This window comes from Mustela nivalis, assembly GCF_964662115.1.
Source record: "Mustela nivalis genome assembly, chromosome: 12".
Lineage (NCBI taxonomy): Eukaryota > Metazoa > Chordata > Mammalia > Carnivora > Mustelidae > Mustela > Mustela nivalis.
In genome coordinates this window covers 73,974,433-73,997,709 of record NC_139031.1, presented here as the reverse complement: position 1 = coordinate 73,997,709, position 23,277 = coordinate 73,974,433, and the positions used below count along the sequence as shown (strand labels likewise).

At 38.9% G+C, this 23,277-nt stretch overlaps 1 protein-coding gene across 1 annotated transcript in view; it reads right to left on the bottom strand.

The window, feature by feature from the left end:
* Nucleotides 1-1,721: 1,721 nt before the first annotated feature.
* The window catches only part of ELAPOR2 (endosome-lysosome associated apoptosis and autophagy regulator family member 2), a 176,804-nt gene continuing 155,248 nt past the window's right edge, over nt 1,722-23,277 (bottom strand). The window contains exons 19-22 of the mRNA XM_082693184.1: nt 22,436-22,562; nt 16,311-16,489; nt 15,122-15,287; nt 1,722-3,174 (exon numbers count right to left, since the gene is read on the bottom strand). Of these exons, the coding sequence (XP_082549310.1) occupies nt 3,115-3,174; nt 15,122-15,287; nt 16,311-16,489; nt 22,436-22,562 (532 nt within the window). The 3' untranslated portion in view covers nt 1,722-3,114. The remainder of the gene's footprint in view (nt 3,175-15,121; nt 15,288-16,310; nt 16,490-22,435; nt 22,563-23,277) is intronic.

Below are 23,277 nucleotides of genomic sequence, written 5' to 3'. Positions count from 1 at the left end.
TTTTCTCTCAAGAGGAAGACCTACTCTACATATCATCTGTGTAAAAAAGATAAATGTGAGCAATATACTGATTTTAAACTTGCCAGTGAAGTCATCTTCCCACTCCAACTTCCAGGAAATTTACTTTCAAGAAGAAGAGAGAAATGATCTGCACATAAACCTTTCATTAGGAATCACCAAGAGCCACATGAAGTAGTTCTACTAATAGATGTCAAAAGACAGTTGACCCAATCTGTCCTGAAGAATCAGTCAATCATGACGCATCACCTGGGAACCTAGAGACTCCAGTTCATGAATGACTGGAGCCAAGCAATTCCTCCACATCACCCTTTAAACCATCTTTTCTCCTTGGGGAGAAAATAATCACAAAACTTTACACAAAAATACTATGAAACATTTTTAATCCTGGAAAGGACTTGATTTACTAGTAACCAAAAAGGGGAAAAGTCAACAGGAATAAAATTCATTCTTTTAAATCAAGTGGACACATATCCAATTGCTCAACATTGTTAAATAGCATGATGTAATTTATCCATAGAAGACATTGTCTCATCCAGTGGAGAAGCGATTTAAATATATTTTGACAGAGTGCTAGGAGATATTATAGGCGACAGTAGGTTTAATGTAGTATTTAAGGCTTCAAAACCTGTGCCTTTTAGAAAAATAACCTAGAACTTCTCCTACCATTTATGAGGGGGAAGAAAAACAACAAATGTCTATTAAAAGTCACAGAAACATGATTAATTTGTTTATGCCTTCAACATTCCACTAAGCTCCACAAAGGCAAGACATAAAATTACAGTGAATTTTATAGCCAAGATTGGTCTGAATATTCTCCTCATGATATTATTTCTTTCATACTTCGTCAGTGCTTGGAATAAAATGACAGATCACTGGGATCCAAAGGGGGAAAGGCAGCTCCTTTCCAAAGATGGGACTGAGCTGGCAAAATCTATTTTATATATCTAAAATTAGAAATAAAATAAATTCTTCAATAGAAACTACATTTTCAGAGAGTTCATTAAAATTTAAGGCATTTTTTGACATGTCAGAGATTTTAGTCCAGTGACAGGAGAAGAAAGAAGCTACCTGGGAGCAAATCCCAATTATCTCTATGGCTTGGTACATACACATGGAACACAGCCGAAGATGAAGAGAGGTGACAAGTGACTATGTGGAACCTCCTAGCTCTGTCCAGCCTGGACACCTTTGCCAGGGCTCCTCTGAAAAGAAGCATCTCCCATGTATTGTCATTCTTCAGTTTAAATTTTGATGAAGATGGGAAAGGCTCATCTGCACAGTTACCAGGATAAATGTGAGCAATGCCGAAATAATTTCTTGTAATAATTTCTTATTAAAAAGCAAGATTTAAGAAACTGAATGTGAAAAAGGTTGATGCTAAGTGACGCCCTCCCTGAATTTCATGACAAACAACAAAATCATGGCAATCTCACCTACACTGATGAATCCCACAGCAAAGATGTACACAAAAACGAACACTCATCCAATGATAATAGGATGATGGTTCAGGGTTTCACCCACCAGTCGAGTAACTGCAATTATTTATTTTCTCCCACTTTCCACCAAAATAAAGACATCACCTGCCAAATCAAAAGTTACAAGTCATATGTCCTTGAAAGGCTTGGGGCAAATCTTACACAAACCCTGCCCCTATGGCCTGCCTCTCAGGCAATCACCAGTCTTTTTAAAAAAATTCTAGATTACGATCTACAAAGATTACTGTTTATTGAAAACAAACCAGAGCACCTTAGATCATCAGTGGTCAGTAAACTCCCCTCTTTCCCAGTTCTAAAACAAGAGAGGTTACACACAATTAGTTAGAGCCAACTTCATTCAAACTTCTTTCAACAGATAATATTCAAGTCGTGCTAATTCTTGTAACCCATCCATCAGAGGAAGTATCACAATTACCTGGATCACTTTTGAGTAAGAACAACACGTATTTCCTAATTACTTATGGTACAACCACATTCTTATTATGAATACAATTAAATGCAGTTTCCCAAAATTGAGTTCCGTCCTTATTTACTCAAAAAGAAAAACTTCTATGGAAGTCATAATCTTCAATGTCTTAGCAGAAAAATAACCATGTAACTTTGATGCTTGATATAGGGCCAGTGTCCCACTGCCATTTTCTGTGAACCATGAAATTATCCCAATACCTCTGCACAGTTATGTATATTTATACACAGGCCATCCCACTTTCTTCTTCATGGTTTTGCATGTCATCTGATAAACAAGACTTCTCACTCATTTGAAATTGTACTTCCAGCATTACATAAATGGTCTTAAACCATTTGATTTCCATAATACCATCAGCTTGTTTGTTTTAATGGAAAGTCAGGCTTCTCTTTGCCTTTTTTTTTTTTTTTTAAATATTCCTTCAAGTCTTTCAGTCAAGCCCTTCTTACCAGTTCCAACAAGGATGAAATTCCAAAGGCAAATGTAAGTTTAGATAACCCAAACACATGTTTACATGTTTATTCTTCCTGAAAGGTTACTGCTTACTTAGGCTTCTGAAATCAAGAAAGACCCTATGGAAAAATGAAAAATTTATTGTCTTTCTTTGTTCACCATTTTTTAATAGAAAAGATGTTTTAAGGTCTGTCAGGAAAATAAATAATGGGAAAAAAACTATACCTTAAAATTTTTCAAATCTTCCCCCAAACTATAAACAAAGAAAAGACATAAATAGAATCACAATGCATATGCTCATATCTGCCCTCCAAAGCACACTTTTTATGTAGAAGTTATAAAGAATAAAAGTTACCCATTAATTATATGGCATGCATCAGCAGTGCGCTGGTGGGCTTAACCTCGGTTTTCAGTTATGTCTATTTACAGATTAATCTCTTCCTGAGTTGAGTTTCATCTTCCGTTGAGACCCAAGCCATTTGCTTTTGCATTTTTGGCAAAATACTTGACCATGTGATAAGGCAATCAAACGTTTCAACCTCCTTCCCTTTTCAGCGGCATGGCCCTCTGTGAGATCACCAACGTGCTGGATATGAAGACAGGGTCTAAGCTACAGTCCTGTAGAACTAGAGATCAGGTTTCTGTGTTCATTAGTCTGAAGGCTACAGCACTGTCTTTTCATATATTTGGGGATCTTGAGGATTTCAGTTGAACAGATTCGAAATGATCTTCTTTTTCCTATGAAGAAAAAAACATTGAAGCAAAATCAACTCATTCAAATTCCACTAAGATTTTAGGATCTTATGAGTCCAGAAGGAAAGTTCTGGAAATCATTTTAATCTACATACCTGCCAGTTGTGATTAGGATTTTACATTTAAAGGAGAGTGGCAGATAAAAAACAGATAGCATCCCTACCCTGAAGGATGCTTTTGATGGCCAGGAAATAAGACAGACAATCCAAAAATAGAGGCAAACACATGATTGCAATAGATAACCAAAAAATACAGCTTCACAAAAAAAATATTTTAGTGAAGAAATCACCGAGACCAGACCCTTCCTAAGGGGATATCTGACCTGGGTGCTGAAACAGATGACCTTGCCATATGAATTTTGGACATGAGAACTGACAGAAGCTATATATTCACAAGATGCATAGAATACGTAGTAAGAAGGACAGCAGAAATAAATAAGGAGAACAGCAGTAAGACACAAGATCCTTTGGGTTTGTTGACATGTTTTAGGAAAATCTGTTGGGTATATACCGTCTAAAGATTAAAAACAAGTCATCTTAGATAATAAATCAAAAATTTATCTCAGCTATATCATTGCTGACTTTTGTTGCATATTACATTCAAAGCGCAGCCTATTAAAATCAGTACTTCTTTAATGGGGAAAAAGAGAATTAAGAGAAGAGATTTCTCTCAATGTTGCACTGTGAAAGTCAGGAAAAACTTTCTGGAGTCTGCTAGAATGGAGTGGGGGACCATGCTTTCAAATAAAATAACAATGAAGAGAACTAGGAGTATTTTAAAATAAAGGAAATAGGAGAGGGGCCAATCCTAGGTGCAAACCGATGTGTGTCTGAAGTAGAGAAGTGAAATGAGAAAATAAAAGTGAGTAAAGCCTGAGTATCTGTCAGAAAAAAATAAGGCAACTTTTGTGCTTTCTCTCATTTGAGTGGAGAAATCCAAGTCTGAAGTCCAAGACTTCAGTCAAGTTTTCAGGCTACAGGGAAAGGCGTATGTGAAAAACATCACACGAACACCACCATCTCACTTTCCCTTGCCTGCACTGAGATGATGTGCCTGCGGGAGGGCAGACCGCACCTCTCCTCAGTGCTCTCACTCTCTCACTCTGAAGAAGTTTGCCTGGAGTCTCATGTTGACCAGATGGCATTTCATTGATAATTCCAGTGTTTATTAAGCCCCAAGGCACTGCAGGATCAGGACTAAACTTGAGGACACAAACTGTCCTCAAGGAGCTTACAGTGTATTGTGGGAAAGAGCATTAGGGTACCAGGAATAAACTAGAAAGGAAATCTGAGATTTTTATGATCTTTCCTTGAGAAGATTTAATTCAATATGTTCCAGAGGGGAGAAGGGAAAGAGGCCTGTTAGTGATCCTAAAGCTATGATTTGAAAAAACACTGAAAACACTTTATAAAATCATGTTATTAGCATCCTAGGGCTTTAGATGTTGTGTCCTCTTTGTTCACATGGGATTTTGCTCCTCTTATTGAGAAGGTAGGATATATATGTACTTACACATTTGTGTGTGTGTGTGTGTGTGTCTGTGTCTGTGTGTGTACTTAACACCACTAACTGAGACTTATAGATGACAAGAACTGTAGCTTATTCATTTATAAAATTCCCAAAACATGGCTCCAGGCCTAGTACATGGTAGGCTGTTATTGCTTATGCAAATGTACTGAAATGCCACATTTCAGAAGGGAGAACACCGGATTGAAACTCAGGAGATGGGTTTTTAATTTCTACCTAACCTTCTCTTAGACAAAGAAGGGAACCTCTCTAGATATCAGTTTACTCAAGTATGACATAAAAATGCCATACAAATGATTTTTCTGAGTTCTAAATTCAAGAATTTATTTAAAAACCAACTTCCCCCAGAAGCTTCTCCTTCCCTGTCACAGCCTTATTGCACTCCCTTCTCTGTACTCCAAGGGACCCTGTGTAATGTTCTCATCACACTGGATAATGGTATGTGTCTGTGAATGATGTTCATGTGTCGTGTACTAATAAACCAGATAGTTTCTGACATAAGAAACAGCATCTAATTTGACAAAGCACCAAACCCAGGCAGGATGTCTATCAGATAGTATCCCATGAGTGATGATGGGACGAACAACAAAAAAAGAAATAAACAAAAAACCCTGAAGACACATTTTTATAGTCACTGAGAAAAGCCAAAAAAAGTAAACCCGTAAAAAAAAATCCGACACAGCCAGTGTATTGGGAGGAAAATACCAAATAAGGTTTGACTTTAGGACAGGAATAAACATATATATATAAGATAAGCCAGATCTTAAATGATATAACAGTTAAGATACTTTACAACCATTTTCACTCCACAGAGCCAGGCACAACACATTTTTTAAATGGGAGATACAGTAAGACTTGTCTAATGATATTAATAGCAGATTTATTCATAGCTACATATTGGAAATAGCCCAAGATTCATCAAGAGGAAAACGGTAAAAAATTTTGGCAAATCCACACAACAGAATACTAATCCTGAATAAAAAGGAATCTACCACCGATTAACACAGGGTAGATACATCTCAAAAATGTTTTGTGAGTGAAAGAAAATTTACACAAAATACTATATACTGTGTAATTAAAGTTATATGAAGTTCTAAAACAGATAAAACAAATCTACGGTTTAAAAAAATCACTACAGTAGTTTCCTCTAGGGGGTGAGGATGATGATTAATTTCATGCAAAAAGACATGAGTCCACTTTCAGGGATGAGGTTAATATTCTATTTTTTGATAGGATTTGGGGTGACACAAGAATATGCACTTTCCAAGGGTTCATAAGATTGTATACTTGTTATGTGGGCATTTCACTCTATGTGAACATTGTCCCTTAGAAAAAAACTGAAAATATTGAATTCTCTCATCAATTATACGTATCCTGCAGTGTTTAGTTGTGAAATGTATTGAATCCCGCAGTTTATTTTGAAATGCATCAACAAAGATTTATTGGTAAATGAATAGAGAGATAGAGATTTAGAAAGATAGGTAATAAATCAAATACAGTAAAATTTAGGTGGTGGGTACCTGGCTGTACCATTGCACAGCTCTTTCAGTTTTTCCATAGCATTTTAAATTTTCATTGAAATGATTTTTTAAATTATTATGGCAATTAAAATTGCTATTCAAAACAAAAAGAGGTGCACTCAACCTTCTCAGGGAGAAAGACTTTATCCTCCACCATGCTTCCTGTGACTGTTTTCAGGAATCTTTTCAAGCTTTCAATTTTATGGTTATAAAATAACAATGAAGGAGGTACTGCAAGAGGAGGAAACACTTTATAGTTTATTAATACTTGTAATTCCTGGGGAGCCTGGGTGGCTCAGCTGTTAAGTGTCTGCCTTCAGCTCAGGTCATGATCCCAGGGTTCTGGGTTTGAGTCCCACATCAGGCTCCTTGCTTGGTGGGAAGCCTGCTTCTCCTTCTCCCCCTCCCTCTGCCTCTCCCCTTCCCCTGCTTTTGTTCTTTCTGGCTCTCTGTCAAATAAATAAAAATCACTTTTCCTCAAAATCTTTCCTGGGGCCTGAATGCTTCCTTCATTACAAAACAATGCCCTCACAAAGAGGGAATCACAAAATCAAATCAGGCAAGAGAAGTCTAAGTATACTGACAATGGGAGATCATTCTCCATGGGTCTCTCGTGTTTCTGCAAGTCTTCTGAGGAAGACATTAATTGCCCTTCATGGTACACAATCTTCTCAAAGCTGTTTATATTACAAAAAGCCTTGGAAGAACACAAGAAAAGTTTGCTTGCAGCCCTGATATTGTCTCCCCCTGCAGAGCCAATGGCAGACATGCTTCCTGACTGTTAGAAAAGATTCAGATTCCCCAATCTAAGCGCTCATTTCTGCAACATAACACACTGTGTATCACTTAGGCCACCTCACTCTGTGGGAGATAGGGCCTGAGGAAACAAAATAAGCATTCATTTTGGCCACTGCTATTGCTGTGAATAATAGACTTGTTTTATTTCTGACCCAGGAGACTCCTTTCTTCAAAATGTCAATAAACGTATGCAGGCTAATTTGTTGGCTAGCAAATATAGTGCAATTTCATAACCATTGTAGTTCCTCGCTGTTTTGCTGATGAGGATGGAAAATTGACAGGTGTCTTTTTAGTAGAATAAGTATGACAGCCTCACACATTGTTTAGCAAGATATGAGCAAAGTCCATGAGACTTAGCAATGAACATGGTGACCAAACCGTATGATCAACAAGGCAGTTAAAGCTCTCCATTTCACTGCCTGGAAGTGGAAAGGAACCAGGGAGGTGGTTGTAGGCTGAATTCTGGGAAGTGGTTCCAAGAGTTCATGGTTCGGCTGCCTGAACGGTAGCCTGGATGCTGTTAATCCTTCTCTGGGGACTTCCTCACCAATCAGGTCATCAATTGCAGGTGTGCTCCTTGGTAACAAGTAGTACTAAAATACAACCTGATGGGAAAAGGTTTCACCTCCTTTCACAAGAGGTTACAGAGACATGCACCAACAATGACCCTTAAAGAAAAAACAGAAACCACTTATGGCCAGAAACTAGGTGAACTGTTATATTTTGGCAGATTCTCTTTGGAGATGATGTGGCAGGAGTCAATGATTATTAAGAATGGCAAGAGCTGGGCCATCCTTGTGCTAAACACCCCTTGTGCTCTATCATGCCAACTTTGGATGTGTTCAAAGATGACAGTAAAAGGTCTCAGAGATTTTGTAGTGGGTCCCCATGGCAATAACAGAGCTTTGGCCCTCTTTAGCAGATTTCCCTGAAAATGAGTAGAAAACCTCCACAGGAAGTCTAGGGAGGGGCTGACGAGCATTGGGGCTCTTACTATGTGGAAGATCACTGGAGAATGAGAAACTGACCCAAAGGAATCTTAATAAGTTAATATGATCAGCCCCACCCTAGAAGCTTCCCCAATCCTTTATTTTAAAACAAGGCAATAATTTAGATTTATGAAAAAGGAACAAGAAATAAGGTAGATTCCCTTATTTTAAAAAAGGCTCCAATATGTAAGTCAAGCCTAAATCAATAAAAGACAAAACACTTCCAGTGTCAGTCTGAAATCAATACGGCTGGGACTGGGACAAGAAGGAGTCCTAACACTGAAAAATGATGTCAGGAATGATAACCTTGCCATGCAACATGGGGTTTTAGGTGGACCCAAACACTGGAAGTTTGCTTGAGCAGCACTGCTTAAAAACAAAAGCAAATGCTTTTGCTTGCTATGGTCACAGAAACTCTTTCTTTTTGCACCCTTAACCTCTTCCTCCTCATCTCTCTTGACCTTGGCTGCTTTATGGAGAAAGATGATTAGTTTTTCTGACACCAAGAGGGACTGAAGGCCAGGCACAACCATCTACATCAGTTATGTAGCCTTGAGGAGGGGAAGGATTCAAACATTTATGACCATCCTACCAGAACCTGTGACAGGAGACGAACATGTGAATTCCATTAATGGGGGTTAAGAAGGTTCTCATCAGGGAAGCTAAGATAATGGGACCTTGTGTAATGAGTTCTTCAGGACTATCCAAGAAGCTGCTGTTGTTGCTTCTACATCCAGAAATCTAGAAGGAATTGATGGTACATGCATACACATCCTCGTCTCCTAAGTACCAGCAGTGATTCCCCTGGTCAAGAGCAGTCCCATGGAAAGGAGAGATAGCAGGGCATTGCAAGGGCTCCTAATTCCTCTGCCATTTGCAACAAATGTCTGTGTCAGGATTACACACAAGTGTCTCTACTTGCCGGTGCCGAAATGTGTCATGACATAAATGATACAATGTCAGTGTCGAGTCAAAAGTCTCAGTCTCAACAGCATTGCCTCTATTGTCAAACTTCTGCCAACAAAGGTGGCTGATAACACCCCCCCCCACCACCAAAATTCAGGAAACTGCTATGTAAGTAAAGTTTCTTGAGACGATGTGACCAGATTTGTAATGCTAACTCTATCGGCTAGTCATGCAGGAACAGTCCAGCACTTGTTTAGATGCTCTGCTACTGGAGACTGCATGGCCTCACTTGAACAGGCTACCTGGTCTTCAGTAAGCTGAATCATGCTCTCCACCTTTGTGGCCTCACAGCCCTAATGACCAATTTGGGACAGAATTCTCAGTGATTGCTGGTTCTGACAATTAAACACTTCAACAATGGAAAGGAGCCTGCCCCAGAGGCATCTTTGGGGATTTTAGATTCATTACCTTGATATGGCTACCAGGTATAGCCCTTCTGAAAAGCAGCTATAGCTTATAGCTGAGTTCTTGTCAAAACTGAAAGCCATTCCTGTGCACATCTTGTGAGTCTATAGCCCGATGGTCACATTGACGGTGGGTCAGCAAGGTGGCAAAGATCTAATAAGTCTCACTTATCAAATATAAGTGATATATTCAAGAATATGGTTTGTCCTGCCCAGCAGCATCTCAATCTCACGTGAAAAAATGGCAGCATACCCCTTTGGGGCAACTTTGTCTCTTACTCTATCTCCAAAAATGAACCCACTGGCTCTAGTCCTTGGTTTATCTAAGTTCTACGTTATGTCTATGTTACGGTATGTCTATGTTCTATGTTCTGTCTGATTCACTGATGGTTTGCAAAAATGGAAACCCAGTGGGTGTCCACCAGCAGCTGTAGCTGTCCTATCTCAGCACCAAGTACACATAACTGAAAACCTACAAAATTGTTTGGTCTAGTGGGCTAAACCCACAGCCACTTTCATAGCTGTGGCCAGTACTTATCTTGATAAATCTTATTAGATCACCACTAACTCTTGAGCTATCACCAAGCGTCAATACACTATTTGGTCTGCCACTTGGAAAACTATAGACTTAACACATCAAATTTACTCCTCTCTGTGACAACAAATTCCAGAAACAAATCTCAACTGATCAAATCATCTGGGTCACTCATGTAGATACTTGCATTAAGGACTCGTGATCTGAAAAGATCAAAGAGAATTACGCACACAATTGAGATTGCATAGGACAGACTGCCAAAATGCTGCATGGACCCTTCATTCTGCCCGCTATAGCAATGAATCTGCCATCACACACTGGGCATAAAGTAAAGGACTCTTTTGCAGATGCAGAGTTTACCAAGCATGCAAGACTCAGGATTCAGGCCTGGAACTGACAAATTTTTCCATAGCAAAGTGATGGTCACACCTCTGATCACTTCTTTGGGGTATCAGTACCGCCTTACCTCTTTTGACACCTGTTCACATCATGGGGTTGCTGTTCCAGTCAGATCTGCTAACTCGAGCCACACCATTATGGCCCTTGAAAAAAATCTCTTCGTGTTTGTGACTTTAAGGATTGTTTTCAGTCTAACAATGGTGCCCTTTATATCACAAAAGCTACCTGAAAATGGGCTGACCATAGAGGTTTGCAATAGATCTTCAATACCCCATACTGTTGAAAGGTATCATCGAGCATGACAAGGGCCTTTTCAAAATTGAATCAAAAACATTTCTGACTCTATCTCCCCTCTACCTCCTCCTGGTCCACATAGTTAATAAGGTTGTTCAGTTACTAAACATGCTTGTTCCCAGAAAGAGATCATCTCTTCTTGGCTGTGTCATGTATAATTATCGGTAAAAAGGTTAAGGTTATATGCATTTAGATAAGGTTATATACACTTACATTAAAACCCAGGATTCTACCCCATCCACTCACAGACATGAGGTATCCTTTTTACTGAAGCAATCCCTAGAATGTCAGGTCAGCCAGAAGGTAGTCTAGGAGATTCAAATACAATCCTAATGTAGCCACTTGTATTGTTTTATTGAAATGTCATGATTCTAGATCAAAAGGATAATAACCACTTGGTTGACTACACAGCTCATCAAGACCTCCTACCATAGCCCACACAAACGTAGAAGACCTAATTTGTCTCCATCATAAGTTTTTTTTTTAATTTATTTTTTATTTATTTTCAGCTTAACAGTATTCATTATTTTTGCACCACACCCAGTGCTCCATGCAATCCATGCCCTCTATAATACTCACCACCTGGTACCCCGACCTCCCACCTCCCGCCCCTTCAAAACCCTCAGATTGTTTTTCAGAGTTCATAGTCTCTCATGGTTCACCTCCCCTTCCATTTTTTTTTTTTAATGCCTTTGTCCCTCTGCACTTGAATGTTCTAGAGCAGAGGTCTAGGTTCCAATAAGGGATAAGCAGAAATAAGATAAAGTTTTAGCTAAAATGGGGAAAACCTATTTTTGGCAGTGGAAGAAGACCAACAGTGCAGTCTGATAATGAGGTGCCCAGAGGGTAGATAGCTTAGACCCTGAGAGGTATGAAGGATGGAGGAATATTAATGACATTTTGTTTTTCAGAGTCTCCCTGTCACCTTCTATGAAGGATAGTGCATTAGTGTTCCTCTCTCAAACTGCTGCAAGTACTTTAAACTTAATCAAAGACTAGGTCCACCATACCCATCAGATAGAAGTCCCTTTAAACTTACTGAGAAATCTGTAAGAAACAGCAGGAAATGACCCCACCTTCGGTCCCAAATAACAACATCAACACCAACATTCCCATTGCCACTGCTCAGTCCTTCCATGGATTAAACAAGCACCACCGAGTTTCCAGCATAGACAAACCAGAGAAGTTGAACTGACAGTCCTTAAGCAGCCTCTCAAAAACAAAGAAGAGACACAAGTATGTGAAGTGAATTGGGAACCCTAAGGTTTATGAGCCAGCAAGGGGGCTGCAGGCACCATCAGACAGTATTGCCTAACGACTGCGGGTCCCACTTGGTATCTCCAACAACCGTCTGTAAGACTTTCTTTCCAAAGGCACCCTGTATACCTTCAGGACTGTACTACTTGTGTAGAAGCCAGTCATTAACTTGTACCCTATGAGGGGTCATAAGTGGTCATAATTCAACTACTCATGGAAATAGCCCCAACATATCATCAACCTTTAGACAACTGCAAGGATTTTCAAAATGAGACTACTGTTGGTTATTCAGAGATCTCTGAAGGGGTAACTGGTGTTATTCCTATTCATCCTATAGGCAGCTATTCAATCAGAAAATATGGTAAAAAAATTGTCTCTGAGTCAGCTAGGGTATGACATGCCACCACCTCAGCCTCTGATGACATTTAGGTCAACATCAACTCATGGTTCAAACATTAATATGGACGATGTAATCGCCCTCAACTTTACCCTTAAGGGTCAAGAGGAAGTCTGTGCAATCACTCATCTCTTTTGGGTATCTGGAATGCCATCATCCTGTTCACTAAGTTCCCTTACCATGGCCATGTACACAAAAGTGGGAGATATGTTGGGTTCTGCAAATTTTTGAAAATACCTTTGACCCTCTTCCACATGAATCTTATAGAGGAAAGATCTCAGTGCCAATGGAAAGGTCTCAGACTGAGTAGAAAGGTCAATACTGGGACTTAAAGCTGCCTAGCTTTCTAAGGTGGACCCTCATGGTTTATGAGATTTGTTTAGCTAGTTGTATCTGGGAGCCTGGGGCTATGTTTGAAGTCAATAATTCAGGTTCATCTCATCTTGCTGTTCGGTGTCCTAATGGAAGTAGCTTTATTTAAATGATGTATGCAGTAAATTGGCCAGATTTGAGCCCAGGCTCAGTCAAACAGATTAAACAGAATGGTGGATAGCATGCTGTACTAATGGGAAAATTCACCAGGAGCCAAGATGGTATAGAAATAAGGTTTGGATATCTTGGGGAGATAATTCTCCATGGTTCCTTTGCATTTCTGTAGATCTTATGAGCAGGAGAATGATTTCCCTTTGTTTAAGACCATCTTTTTTAGGATCTTTGTATAGAACGCAGCCTTAGAAGCTCAAGGAATTGTATTTTTCCAGAGCATATGGCAGGAAATGGAGTCTCCCTTTGAAGCAATGAACACACACACTGTCTAGTACAGTACCAGTAATTCTCTTTGCAGAAAAGGACTGGCATGATTACTGCCCATTCAAAAAAAGTCAGGTTCCCAAAGCCTAGAGTTCCTTCCCTGTAATGCAAGCCACTGTATGTATGTGTGCCATCTGTTCTTGTTCACAGAGCCCTGAGGAAAGTGGGGTTTGGGGAACTGGTACAACTGCTAATACCCTGGCTAGTGTGTCCACTGGAAGCATTGAGTGCTTTGTCTCTGACCGGGAGTCTTGTGTCTCCTAAATTGTCCATGAAAGAGTGGCAGGCTCATTTGTTACCTTGCAAGTAGGGTGAAATCTCAGTTCTTTTTTTTTTTTCTTATTTATTTTTTTATTTTAAAGATTTTATTTATTTGACAGACAGAGATCACAAGTAGGCAGAGAGGCAGGCAGAGAGAGACGGGGAAGCAGACTCTCTGCTGAGCAGAGAGCCTGATGCAGGCCTTGATCCCAGGACCCTGGGATCATAACCTGAGCCAAAAGCAGAGGCTTTAACCCACTGAGCCACGCAGGTGCCCGAAATCTCAATTCTTGGCACTAGCTATACATTTGTTATTCCATAGCAAAAACCTCCTTCCTAAAGTATAACAGTGAAAACTAAGAAAGTTAAATCACCATTAGAAGGGGAATATGGCTTATTTATTTTGTTTTAAATCATCCTTTATAATATATTTATGTGCTTAAATTAGGAGAGTAAAAGGAAATAGTTAACAAAGCATTCTCAACAAATGTAATCTTTTGTTACCTGTCCTTCCTGCTGAAAATCATTTGAAACACATCTTTTCTTCTGTTTCATTTTATTTTTAATGCTGCGTGTAGGTACACTGATAAATTCTCATCTTTTAAGTCAATGGTGAAGGATGTCAACAAAATGTGTTTACAAATAATATTTAAGGCTTAGTGTAAATCTGTTTGGATACTGTAATCACTTCAAAGCTGACAAATGTGATGGCATCTGATAAGGTACCTTTAATACCTCAACAGTTTATATAATTTTACTTTTTCTATGTGAAAAAAACATGTTACAAAATAAAATACAAAACAAAACAAACAGAAAGAATGAGTGGATAAGATCTTTTTTAACCTAAAATGTTTAATATTAGAAAACAATACACTATCTTTGTGAAAATTCAAATATTATAAAAATGTACCACTTCAAAAACTAAAGACTCCCATTGGTCCAAGCCTCCCCCAAAGCAGCCATTGTTTACAGTCTGCTTTGCAAAGACTAACATAAATTAATCTTTAATAGATATTAATAGTCTTTGTGTTGTTTTTATTTCTTTTGGACCTATGGACATACATATGCCCATTTCTACTAGTTGCCTAGTCACACAAGACTCCATCATTTTGCTACATGGAAATTTCTTATCAACTCCTCTTCATGGTGTATAAGGTTGTTTCTACTCTGTTAATGGGGAGGGGGGAACAATGCTGCAGTGAACAATCTTATATGTATATCCTTGTGTACTTCCTTTTTTAATTATTAACATATAATGTATTATTTGTTTCAACGGTACAGGTCTGTGATTCATCAGTCTTACACAATACACAGTGCTCACTCCCCAATATCCTTGTGTACTTTTTTTTTTTAATTTTTTATTTTTTATAAACATGTATTTTTATCCCCAGGGGTACAGGTCTGTGAATCAGCACTCACCAAAGCACATACCCTCCCCAATGTCCATAACCCCACCCCCCCTTCTCCTAATCCCCCTCCCCCCAGCAACCCTCAGTTTGTTTTGTGAGATTAAGAGTCACTTATGGTTTGTCTCCCTCCCTCCCTCCTCTTGTTTCATTGATTCTTCTCCTACCCACTTAAGCCCCCATGTTGCATCACCACTTCCTCATATCAGGGAGATCATATGATAGTTGTTACTTCTAAGAGCATTTCTGTTGGATACATATCCATGGAGAGAAAGAAGGAATGACAGAGCTGTATGAAAATTACTCTTAGGTTACAATGGCCCTTTATTAGTAAATGCACAGTAATACAGGTTAAAATTTTGCTCTCACCTTTGTTGCCAAGGATTTAAGTTTTCCCAGTAGTGACTGTTTATTGGAATAGACAACTTCTTCCTCATTGTCTTCTCCTTCCATGATAGCACAACTGTCTGCCGCTGGGAGTTCACATTCTTTTGAATTAGTTGTCATCACCAATTTGGAATATTTGTACTCCAGTCTAAGTGATGGTAAACAAATAAAGTGGCCTTTTAATACAAATTAATACAATTTAGGTGGTCATACACCACCTTGTTAAATGCTCTTGTGGTAAAGTTGCTCTACTAAGTAATGTCCCTACCTATAGCCAAAGCACTATGAGCTCCCATTTACCTACCACTGACACACAAACCTCTTCCAGGATTTCAGAGAATCATGGCAGTATAGTTAGCTCTATCAATTATTGTACATTGATTAAATTCTTTAATTATGAAGAACTTTTTAAAAACGAAGAGAAACCGTGAAGTCTGAATGCGTTTTCTTAATATATCAATATTTGGAAGCTTGGGCACTATATGATTTCCCAAAGTTTAGTTCATAAGAATAAGAATACCACTGAGGTCAGTGATCTGGTCTTTCTTGTTTCTGTACATACCTCATTCCTTTCAATTCACCACCTTGGATATTGTAATGGCCTTGTGATATGATAATACAGAACTTTCAGAGCCCCGCTGATATATAATCATTTTAGAAGAGTCAAATCTCTTAACAGATCAATATATATTCAGGAAACAGACTCAATATTCAACCCTAGATTCCTAGTCCTGGAGTAAATACAGATTGCATTTGCCTGGAGTAAATACAGATTGCATTTGCCTACATACTTAGTTGTCTCACAAGAAACTGAAAAAGAAACATCAGGGCAAGAAGACACAACATTGTCATGAAAAGAAAAATACAGGCAGAGAGAAAACCTGACCTCTCAGCTCTGCTCCCATTTACTTGAATAACCCAGAGCCTCCATTTTTCTCTATTTTGGAACAAATAGGTCTAATCCAATCACCTCTAATGTTCTATCATCTATTAGCAGAATAATGATCCTTCCTGTTCCCTTTCTTAAAGGTCTTTCCTATAACTCCTTCATAGGAGCAGTTTCTTATCTTTCTGAGAAAAACTATTGGATGTAACAACAATGAGGTCTAACATTTTCACAACAAAAGAGATCCTTCAGTTCTTACATGGTCACTCCAATGAGGTTACTTACTTCTGATTCTTTTTCCAGAAGTAGCAAGTTAGAGCCACCAGCAAAACCGCGGTGAATGCTCCCACACCTGCTCCCACTTTCAGCCAGAAGTCAACTGTTTCGCAGGTTGACAACTTTTTCTCAGGCAAAGAAACTCCTTTAATGCACCATTTAGGTTCATTCCATACATACAAGGTTTCCTTTAAAAACACACACACACATAGATGACATGTGAATGAGATTCAGAAGGAGAAGGGTTCTGCCCCTTATTCATAGTACACATAGAGGATTTCTCGGCATGCGTCTAATAGAAGAAGCTCCAGAAAGAGAAGAAAGAGATAGAGAAGAGAATGAAAAAGGAAATAATGAACAAAACACAACAAAACCAAGTAAAAACATGAATTGCCAGATCACGAGCTTGGTCCATCTGAGGAGGTTGAATAAAAAGGTATGTCTGGACGTACCATTTGAGCTTGTTTGCTTAAATTTCTTATGATCCCTGACTTTTTTTTTTTTAAGATTTTATTTATTTATTTGACAGAGAGAGTGAGAGAGCACAAGCAGGGGGAGCAGTGGGGAGAAAAAGAGGTAGAAGCAGACTCTCTGCCAAGCAGGGAGCCTGAGGGGGCTCAATCCCAGGACCTTTAGGATCATGACTAAAGCCAAAGGCAGACACCCAACCATCTGAGCCACTCAGGTGCCCGATTCCTGACTTCTTAGTCATGTTTGTAATTGAAAGCTTAGGTTGTTTAATATAGTTAAGGGGAACAGGTATCACCCACCCATGCTGTAGGTCCATTTCCCCCACCAAGTGTCTCCCCTGAGAAGAAGAGCAAACTCTGGGCCCAGGACAGGCAGGCACACCATGATGAGCAGGCTTGGGTAAGAGGTAGGGGGGCAGGCACACAGACCGCACCCTTATTTTCCCCACATTATTCTGGATCATCACTGCCCACGTTAGGTCCTTATTTTTATCCTCCTAAACCAGATGATTCAGTGTTGTTAGAACAACGTTTTTCCAAACTGCAAGTTGCAACTAACTAGGGAATAATAAAATCAATATACTGAATATTAATGATTTTTTAAAGATTTTATTTATTTATTTGATGGAGAGAGAGAGAGCTCACAAGTAGGCAGAAAGGCAGGCAGAGAGGTGGAGGGAGGGAAGCAGGCTCCCCACTGAGCAGAGAGCCCAGGACCCTGAGATCATGACCTGAGCCGAAGGCAGAGGTTTAACCCACTGAGCCACCCAGGTGTCCCAATATTAATGATTTTTTTTCAGATAAATAGATCAAATAACACTAAATAGAAACAAAAATTAAAGAACCGGTGGCACCTGGGTGGCTCAGTGGGTTGGGGCCTCTGCCTTTGGCACGGGTCATGGTCCCGAAGTCCTGGGATCGAGCCCCACATCGGTCTCTCTGCTCGACAGGGAACCTGTTCCCCCTCTCTCTCTCTGCCTGCCTCTCTGACTACTTGTGATCTCTGTCAAATAAATAAATAAAATTTTTAAAAATTAAAAAATAATTAAAGGAATATGCATGTTTTTATAGTTCAACAAATATAATGACCAGTAGTAATTTTTGTGATGATTATATCCAGGGACATTAAAGGACATGGAAGACTCAATTTTTTTATGATTGTATCTAATTAAATTTTCTGGTGTCTGATGGTCACTTTAATAATATCCTAACAGGGGTTGCCTGTGTGGCTCAAGTCAGTTAAGCGTCTGCTTTGGCTCCGGTTATGATTCTGGGGTCCTGGGATTGAGTCCCGCGTTGGGCTATTTGATCAGCAGGGAGCCTGCTTCTCCCTCTCCCTCTGCCTGCCTCTCCCCCTGCTTGTGCTTGCTCTCTTTCTGTCATATAAATAAATAAAATCTTTAAAATAATAATAATAATAATAATAATAATATCCTAACAAAAGGATAACACCCTAATGTGTAATTTTACTGTATAAGCACACATATTTCTGCAATTAAACATGAAGTACAGGAGAATAGTATTTACTTTAAGAAAAAGTTTCAACCAAGTTTTGGATAAGAATTCTCAGGTTTTTTAGAAAAGTCATTAGTAATAGAATTTTTTTTTACTGCATGACAACTCTAACATTTTCATTAAATGTAATGTAAAAAACACTTTTAAAATGGGTCACATTGGATTATTTGTTCTTTGGGTGTTGAGTTTGCTATAAAAATTTATAAAAAAAAATGGGTCACATTATTTTTATAAGAATGAGATGATAAATGAGGGGCATTTTCAAATACAAATGCTATATCTCGAAGTGTAAACAAGGACAACAGAGAGAAAAACATTAACTCTAGTCATGTGAAGCACATTCTAACAAAAAAAGACCCTGCAGGGACGCCTGGGTGGCTCAGTCTGTTAAGCGTCTGTCTGTCTTCAGCTCAAGTCCTGATCCCAGATTCCTGGGATCGAGCCCAGCACCCTCCTCTGCAGGAAGCCTGCTTCTCCCTCTCCCAGTTCCCCTGCTTGTATTCCCTCTCTTGCTGTTTCTCCCTCTGTCAAGTAAATAAATAAAATCTTAAAAAAAAAAAAAAGACTGTGCAATACATTATATAGTTTTATCAAATGTGCAACAGTGGTGAAAATGGCAAAGCTCTAATGTCTAATGACAGTCATAAACAAAACGTTAAAACTTTGGATTAAAAAGATACTTGTAAACCCAGAGTACTTAACTTTTCCATAAGCTCACAAGTTGTTCAGGGGGGAAAAAAAGAGCAAGCTATTGGCCAAATTTCTCAGTCATTCCCTAATTATTAATTATAATGCCTTATCCCTTCATCCAGTGGCGTGTCATTGGCAAAGGAGAAAATGGCTGACTCCGCAGCTGAAAACTGTCTTCTTCCAGCATGCTGGGATATTTTGCAAACAGGGTGAGATAAAGTTGATGATAAACTTAAAAATATCCCTCTCATTGATAACACAGTATCTCTTCAAATCTGCACGACTGGGTGACATTTAGAAGTAATGCTTACTACACACACTGAGAACCTGGTATAGATTTCTAAGATCCAAGTTGATAAGAACACTGTCCCCACAAGTTGTGCCACTCTCTTAGTTTACAAACCTCTCTGTGGAGGGCTTGTTGTGATGTGTAAACTTAACTTCGTACACACCTGGATTAGATACATTTACAGAATTGGGAAAATATACTCTTAGTCAAGACAGAGAGAAAACCTGTAAAGTATGGAGAGGAAACACAGGGAAATTGTTAAAAAATTAACTAATACACATTAGCGATATCTTGCCATCACTGTATTTTTCTCTCCCATGAGGCTTTGGGCATCCAAAAAAATCTACCCTTGCTCCTGAACCTACTGCAGTCCCTCTCTTATCTGCAGTTTGACTTTCTGTGGGCTCAGGTAGGAAGCACATGATCGTCCTGATTTATCATCAGAAAGTCCACAGCAGCCTCATGCTCTGTCACGTGCCTACGTCACTGCCCTCACTGGATCTCATCGCAGAGCGTTTCACCGTCTCACATCATCACGAGGCTGAGCACAGGACAAGAAGGTATTTTGAGAGAAAGAGCACATTCATGTAACTTTTATCACTGTATATTGTTATAATTGTTCTCTTTTATTATCAGTTGTTTATCTCTTACTGTGCCTGATTTAGACATTAAACTTCATCCTAGGTACGTGTGTACGTACGTAAAAGGAAAAACAAAGTATACATAGTGCTCGGGACTATCCGTGGTTTCAGGCATTCATTCACTGGGTGTCTTGGCACATATCCCCCAGGGGAAAAGGGGGGAGGGTCTACTGTAATGGAAAACAGTGAAAGCTGTCATTTGTGCAACATAAAACTCACTAAAGAGCAGACTTTTGGGGACACTGGGTGCCCAGTAGGTTAAAGCCTCTGCCTTCAGCTCAAGTCCCAGAGTCCTGGGATGGAGCCCCACATCCGGCTCCCTGCTGGGCAGAGAGCCTGCTTCGCCCCCACTCCCTGCCTGCTTCTCCGTCTACTTGTGATCTTTGTCTGTCAAATAATTAAATAAAAATCTATACCCATTTGTTTTGCTGTTGTGACTGAGCACACTAAGCAAGGTACATGAGCTTCGGAATAACATTTCTATTTTTCTAACTGAAGCCTGATCTCATTTGGCAAATATTTTCAAAATCCATATCTAAGTATAACAGAAATGTTGACTTACCTATTTCTCAAGGTAAATTTAGAACTATAGGAGGGAAATTATGTATTTCAATATGACAAACACAGCAAAGTGTTCCTAAAGATATCTTGAAGGCAAAAGCAAATATTTAAAAAGAATCACCTTCTAACTATCTGTTCCAAACATTCTTAAAACATGCTGAACAGAATTTTGGCAATAAAGAGAGTAGGAATTAAATTAAAGAGATTATTGCAACCTCATGGTCTTAACGTTCTCATCATTGCTTTCCAGAAGAGAAATGGTGAATATTAGAGAATGTTTACATAAAAGGTCACCTGACTTTTCAAAGCCCTTGAGTTAAGGTAATGGTCAAAGAAGGGAATGCATTCATTTCTCATTTATTCCTTAAAAAATGAGAAGGCTATCATCATTTTATGTGAGACATAAAATGTGTATCATTAGTATTATGAGGACTAAAAAGAAACCATTTTTTGGTAAGCCAAGAATGTTAACACTAAGAATGTTAACAAGAAACTGGCTCACCTGTGCACAAGATGCACACTTGGTGAATGAAATAAAACATGCCTAATTTTTCTTTACTTGTTGTAGATTGCAAACCTTTCCTGTTTTATATTCAATTATTTCATGACAACACATTTTATATTACCTTTATGCTTAGAGTTTATCATCAAATACAAAAAAAAGTATTGTTCCAGGAAATTTCACTTCATTTTTAGGCATATTGCTATGTGTCTGAGTTGGAGTCTGTGTATTAGCTTTGCTGTGCAATGTATTTCTTACTATAGGTTCAATGTCATTAAAGTTTGAAAAATCCTTATGTTAAGTTTGAAAAGTCCCTATGTAGAGAATGGCTCTCTGTGTTTTTCCCCCAGAGGTAAAGGCTGCTGCTAATACTCTGAATGCAGGAGATGAGGTAGGGCATTCTGACTTCTTCTTGTACTCCTGCCCTCTGACCTTCCAATAACATGCTCCTCCAGACTTTCCTGTAAAGAACAGCACTTCCTCTCTGATCCCTTCTTGCCACCAGCCTTCCAGCACGCTTCCCGCTCCAGGAGACCTGAACGTCAGGCCTACTTCAACTTTACCCCAGTTTTCCGAAATCCCATCAGAATCCGATTCTCTGATGCCAATTCCCCACTAAGGTTACCACCACTAGCAGTGATTTATTATCATTTGTGTTTTTTTTTTCTTGTTATTTCAATAGAATTCAGAGAGGTTCAAATAGGAAGAAATCTTGAAGGAAGTTAAGTTTGTGTTTTTCACACGGCACTCCTCAAAGCTTGTACAGTGACCTAAGCACTCTCAGACACTACTCCCAGAAGTGCAAAAGGAAACATCAAAGCATTTTAGTAATATGTATCAAGAACTTTAGGGGTGCCTGGGTGGCTCAGTGGGTTAAAGCCTCTGCCTTCGGCTCAGGTCATGATCCCAGGGTCCTGGGATCGAGCCCTGCATTGGGCTCTCTGCTCAGCAGGGAGCCTGCTTCCTCCTCTGTCTCTGCCTGCCTCTGCCTACTTGTGATCTCTGTCAAATAAATAAAAATCTTAAAAAAAAAAAACCTTAAAAATGTCTATCTCCTTAGATCCAATTAATCTTTTTCTCGTAATAAAATCTAAGGAAATCACCACATTCCCAACAGGGATGTTCATTACAGTTGTTTACAGAAAGACTTCTCAAATTTTCTCTCAAATGTCCAACAGGGGACTTATTAAATCCCAAAATATATATAATAGAGTATCTTTCAGTAACTAAAAATCATGTTTTTGAAAAAAATTAATGACAAGAGAAATACATGCAGTGTAACCACTGATGGTGGTAACCTTATTGGTGGTAACAAAACTTGATTTTAAATGCATACTAATGAGACATTAATTTAACTATAAGCTTTAGCCATAGTTTTGAACCTGAGTTTCTGTGATTTAAGTGACACCAGACTCATCAATTTCTCTTCAATCACACAGCTCTGCTTAGATGGATTTGTCCCTTACCTGCACTCCTCTCTTACAGGCTCCCTCAATCTCATGGAAGTCATGCTCTGTGCACAGAGGGCAAGCTTCAGCACTCTCCCACAGAAAATAGAATGAGCATCCATCACAGGTGCCTGCTGGGCACTTGCTGAAATAAAAAAATGAAGTGACAGTTCTTATAACACATTCAGTCAAGTCCAAGCAACATTTAAGTGCTCACTGCATACTGGAAAGCAATGTGTGGGTGCTGAGAAAACCAACAAACAAGAAAACGAAAGAAAATAAAGCCACAACTTCATACCTACTAGGATGGCTAGAACAAAAAGACAGATGATATCTAGAGTTGCAAACATGTTAAGAAATCAGAAACTTCATACATTGCTAATGGGAATGGAAAAAGGTGCAGCTGATTTGCTGGTAGTTCCTCAGATCATCAAAATGAGTTACCATGTGATCCAGTAATTCCACTTCTAGATAAAAACCCAAGAGAAATAAAAACATATGTCCATACACAAACTTGTACATTAATGTCCATATGAGCATTACTCATGAGAGCCAAAAGGTAGAGACAACTCCAAGGTCCATGAGCAGATGAACAGACAAACACTATGTGCTATAACCATGCAGTGGAATATTACTAGGTCATAAAAAGGAACGCAGAACTGATCCATACCCCAATTTGGATGAACCTTGAAAATACACTAAGTAGAAGAAGCCAATCTTCTACTAATACATAAAATATAAATCTTCTACTAATATATAGACTCTTCTTCTAATATATAGAATATAGACTCTATACATTGAATGATGTTATTGGGCTGCCTGGTGTCTCAGTCATTCAAGTGTGTGCCTTCAGCTCAGGT